Source organism: Aplysia californica, unplaced genomic scaffold (genome assembly GCF_000002075.1).
Source record: "Aplysia californica isolate F4 #8 unplaced genomic scaffold, AplCal3.0 scaffold01326, whole genome shotgun sequence".
NCBI classification, from domain to species: Eukaryota; Metazoa; Mollusca; class Gastropoda; order Aplysiida; family Aplysiidae; genus Aplysia; species Aplysia californica.
Genome location: NW_004798596.1, coordinates 93261 through 98387, shown reverse-complemented (window position 1 = coordinate 98387; position 5127 = coordinate 93261). Strand labels below are relative to the sequence as shown.

At 38.0% G+C, this 5127-nt stretch overlaps 1 protein-coding gene across 2 annotated transcripts in view; it reads left to right on the top strand.

The window, feature by feature from the left end:
• Positions 1-490: 490 nt before the first annotated feature.
• The window catches only part of LOC101852221 (cytochrome P450 3A24), a 15062-nt gene continuing 10425 nt past the window's right edge, over positions 491-5127 (top strand). The window contains exons 1-3 of one of the 2 annotated variants that reach the window (XM_005112583.3): positions 491-697; positions 2148-2400; positions 3890-4043. In XM_005112583.3, the coding sequence (XP_005112640.1) occupies positions 2176-2400; positions 3890-4043 (379 nt within the window). In that variant the 5' untranslated portion in view covers positions 491-697; positions 2148-2175. Of the gene's footprint in view, positions 698-1422; positions 1502-2147; positions 2401-3889; positions 4044-5127 lie in introns of those variants that run through there. The other variant, XM_005112584.3, reaches the window with a different exon arrangement.

Sequence of the window (5127 nt, the reverse complement as noted above, 5' to 3'; positions counted from 1 at the left end):
CTGGTCGCTCTACGTCACCAACCCCTGTGTTGTACCTCTGGAATATCGTGCATGTTGTCATATATAAGACGCGCGTGCTTGCGCACACACACACACACACACACACACACATACACTCACACATACATACACACACACATATACACACATACACACACATGCACACATACACAAACACCCCACACTCTTTCTAAGGAAACCGGGAAAGCTTAACACTCACAGTGAAAACAAATCCGTGTAAGGAAGAAGGACACAGTTTTGTGTCCCACCGATTCATGCACATTTTCAATATAATATTCTTGTCTGTTTTTGTTGCGTAATATAAGAGCGCGAAGTACTCGTGATATTAGCGCTATGCGCTGCTGCTTTAGTTTAATTTTGTTTTGTTTTGATTTTTTTATATATATTTTTTTTATATATTTGTTAAAACATTTATTTCATTCAAGGTAGAAGTCCTGGTTAGTTATAAACTGCATTCTATTTTTGTCCTTATTCGGTAGCGTGGATTTAGCTCAGAGCGATCCGTATATGGTAAAGGCCACTCGTTCTCAGAGGTATGGTATATATAACATAGGGGTAGAAACGTGGAAGCACCAGTGGTACGAGGAAGAGGAGATCGGTGCGTGGTAGTTAGTGGTTGTGTTGTTCACATTTCTAGCAATACTGTGTACTGTGCATTCAGATGAGACTGTGACAGGTAGGCCCGGTGGCGTCAACAATATACGCATATATTGTGAAAAAGGCAGTTAAGTATAATGCATTAATGTATTGAAAGGAGGCGGAGGGGGGGGGGGGGTACTTAAAATTTGTTTTAAAAGCAAAGCGGTCTTGTCCGTACGGTGTCTGTGTTGTAGCGGTCAGGAACTTGGCTGTCGTACTTAGGAGATCCGAGTTCGACCCCTGAGTGGGCGGAAATTTTTTATCGAGTATCTGGGTCTTTCTGCTGGGATGTTGAATCCCTCTCAGCACTGGTTGGCCCTGACAGGCAGGGTATGATCTATGCCTGCTGTCACCTAAATGATCTAAATTGTGCCGATATGAGCATACGAACACCTACGCTATAAGTCAGTAATAGTAGTAGTAGTAGTAGTTGTAGTAGTAGTAGTAGTAGTAGTAGTAGTAGTAGTAGTAGTAGTAGTAGTAGTACGTCCACAAGATATGATGAAGTCAATTTTTGTAGCCCTATCTAAAACACAAGGTGTCACTGATTGTGATATGCATAGAAGAATAATCCTATAGAGTCATTTTACAAAACCTTTGTTGCGAATACTCATGAGAAGAATGAGAAACAGTCTAAGACAAGAGATATTATATCTAATCTAATTCAAATCTATATTCAAACGTTATACACAATTCGGTTTTGTTCCTGACAAGGGCATCAGAAATGCTATATTTACTTGAACAATGTTAATGGAAAGATGTACTGAAGAAAAGATGTACTGAAGAAAAGATGTACTGAAGAACAGAAAGATATGTCTGTCCGCCCCGGTCAAAATCAAAGGTAAGACGCAGTGTGCATATTATCAGCTACGAGGCTCAGAAGGGAAAAAAGTGACTTTCTATGAATTTTTTTTTTTTTTTTTTTTTTGGGGGGGCGGGGGGTTAACTGTTGAAAGTTTGATATATTCTACTTCATTTAAGATCAAAGTAAACAACTATAATCGACTAGATCTATAAATATTTATTTGGATTTATTTTGGAGGTGAGTGTGCTTTGTGCTTGGGTGATGAGATAAAGGAATTTGGACCTTGCTGGTGTGTAGCTGTGAGATTATTTATAAAACCATTACCTCATGGCCACCTTTGCTTCAACATTCTTAGTATGCAACTATTTTAAGATTTTGACTCCTTTTCGAGAATGAATGGTCTGAAATGTAACCAACTTGTTGTCACTATGGACGACAGAGGGCTCTGACTGGTGCACGGGGTAAGAACGGCAAATTCTAGTTAACTTCAAGCTTGTTTACGTAAACAGCTGACTGTGTGGGTGTGCGCCGCTAGCTATTGTTATTATTATTATTATTATTATTATTATTATTATTATTATTATTATTATTATTATTATTATTATTATTATTTCGTATGCGTTTTTTTGTAGTTTTTTTTTTGTTTTTGGTGCCAAATGAATGTTTGTCTTTCCATTTTCAGAGCCAAATATAGCCAGTCCCATCAATAAATGATCACCATGGAGGTGTCAGCTCTGACCTGGACCTTAATGTGCCTGGTCCTCCTGCTGCTGCTGGTCTACGTCTTCTACATGTCCAGCACACACATGATCTTCCGGAAACTGGGAATACCGGGACCCACACCCTGGCCCGTGTTTGGGAACTTCGTGGCTGAGGCAAGGGCTGGCATCATGAATTACCAAACCGATTTGTACTTTAAGTACAAACATGAAAAGGTGAGGGTTATAGATTGAATGTGGCTTATTGGCGCGAGCTCTGGTGTGGTTCGATCCTTCTTTCTCATCAAACATTTTTGAGGCAGCGTGGTGGAATCAGGCTCTCGTCAAAATAATGAAAGTGAAGAAACTTGCATTTTTCTTCAGGTTTGTGAATTTTTATTAAATATTTGCCTTTTAGCTCAACACCTTTCATACCCATTAAAGAACTCATTTCTGTATTAATTTTTCTGAAAAACGTTGATTAAAGGCACAACAAATGTAAATTTTCAGTTACCACGGACTCTAAAGCTAAGTAAATAACTAATCTTTGGCGGCCATTTTCTCACTAATTTTAGTACTGAAAACAGGTGACCCACCTCCTTCATTCGCAAATATCTCGACTTGTAATCAAGATAAATGGATATTTTTTTCATTTAGATAAAGACATATGAACAAGCTTTAAGATGATACCAATAACTTTACATGCCCAAAAATTGACGATAGCCTGATTCCACCACGCTGTCTCACATATGGGTTATTGGCACGTGCTCTGGTGTGGTTTGATCCTTCTTTCCCATCAAACATAATTTATCTTCCTTATCTCTCCTCTTTCTTTTTGTGTTCATTATTCTCTTGTAATACCTCCAATCGCCGTCCGTTATATGACCTAAGTATGTTAAAAGCGTCGTAAAACGCTTACTAAAACAATATATTCAAGGAAACCTCTCGGTGTGTGTGTGTGTGTGTGTGTGTGTGTGTGTGTGTGTGTGTGTGTGTGTGAGTATGTGGGTGTGTGTATGTGTGTGCTGTATGTCATCAATATTGTCAACCAGCTTTTCAAATATTGTAAACCCAAAATTTCGAATTGTTTTCTTTTCTTTTTCATGGATCCCTGAAAAAAAACCACTCTAAAATGTTTCAGAGGCTGAACCCATGATTCTCAAAAGAGAAGTCAATTGTCGGTACAATCAGAACTGGCCTCTGTGGTGTAGTGGTTAGACGCTTTGTTGTCGCACACAGCAGAAAAGGGAGTTTGATTCACATTTTGTATGTATTATTTATTTATTTTTATTTTTTATTTATTTTTTATTTTATTTTATTTTATTTTATTTTATTTTTTTAAATTTATCTTTTATTTTATTTTATTTTATTTTATTTTTTATTATTTTTTTTTTGGGGGGGGGAGGGGGTATCGTCTGTCTGCTTGGACGTTGTATATCTCTGTCCCCGTGGTTTTATGCACCCCTCATGCTTTAGCAAAATTTGATCTTTTTTCTGATTCTTTTCCATTATCATTCTTTGTTAAAATGAACAGAATCGCTTAATTTCCCTTTTTTGGGCTGTTTGCATCATTTCAGTATTTTTCTTACATAAAACGACGGGGACAGATATCTTTGTCTGTCTGGTGGGACGTTGTACATTTCGGAGCCTGAGTTGGCCCCGTCTGGCATGGAGGAAGCAGCCTATCTCGTAAATGACATGTGAAGTAGATGGTAACTATCCTCAGGTGTATGGCTTCTACCGAGGGAAGTTGGCCATCCTGACAATACGTGACCTGGACATGATCAGAGATATCTGCGTGAAGAACTTCAACGATTTCGTCAACCGAACGACCTTCAGTAATGATGAACCTTTCAAGAACGCACTCACAGAAGCAAAGGGTAGGGGTGAAATATTGCTGGAGTGTCACTGTGTAGTTGGAAAGCATAACTGAAGAATAATGTACAGTCAAACCTTCTCTAACGGCCACATGCTGTCCAAGACAATGACCTGTACAACCGGCCATTCCCACTTTTCCCCTCCAGTTTATCTATAGATGTACATATATTATAACGATAATGTTCAAGCTATTGCAAGTGGTGATCATTTTGGGGAACTGAGTATGTAAGATATGATGAAGTCAATTTTTGTAGCCCTATCTAAAACACAAGGTGTCACTGATTGTGATATGCATAGAAGAATAATCCTATAGAGTCATTTTACAAAACCTTTGTTGCGAATACTCATGAGAAGAATGAGAAACAGTCTAAGACAAGAGATATTATATCTAATCTAATTCAAATCTATATTCAAACGTTATACACAATTCGGTTTTGTTCCTGACAAGGGCATCAGAAATGCTATATTTACTTGAACAATGTTAATGGAAAGATGTACTGAAGAAAAGATGTACTGAAGAAAAGATGTACTGAAGAACAGAAAGATATGTCTGTCCGCCCCGGTCAAAATCAAAGGTAAGACGCAGTGTGCATATTATCAGCTACGAGGCTCAGAAGGGAAAAAAGTGACTTTCTATGAATTTTTTTTTTTTTTTTTTTTTTGGGGGGGCGGGGGGTTAACTGTTGAAAGTTTGATATATTCTACTTCATTTAAGATCAAAGTAAACAACTATAATCGACTAGATCTATAAATATTTATTTGGATTTATTTTGGAGGTGAGTGTGCTTTGTGCTTGGGTGATGAGATAAAGGAATTTGGACCTTGCTGGTGTGTAGCTGTGAGATTATTTATAAAACCATTACCTCATGGCCACCTTTGCTTCAACATTCTTAGTATGCAACTATTTTAAGATTTTGACTCCTTTTCGAGAATGAATGGTCTGAAATGTAACCAACTTGTTGTCACTATGGACGACAGAGGGCTCTGACTGGTGCACGGGGTAAGAACGGCAAATTCTAGTTAACTTCAAGCTTGTTTACGTAAACAGCTGACTGTGTGGGTGTGCGCCGCTAGCTATTGTTATTA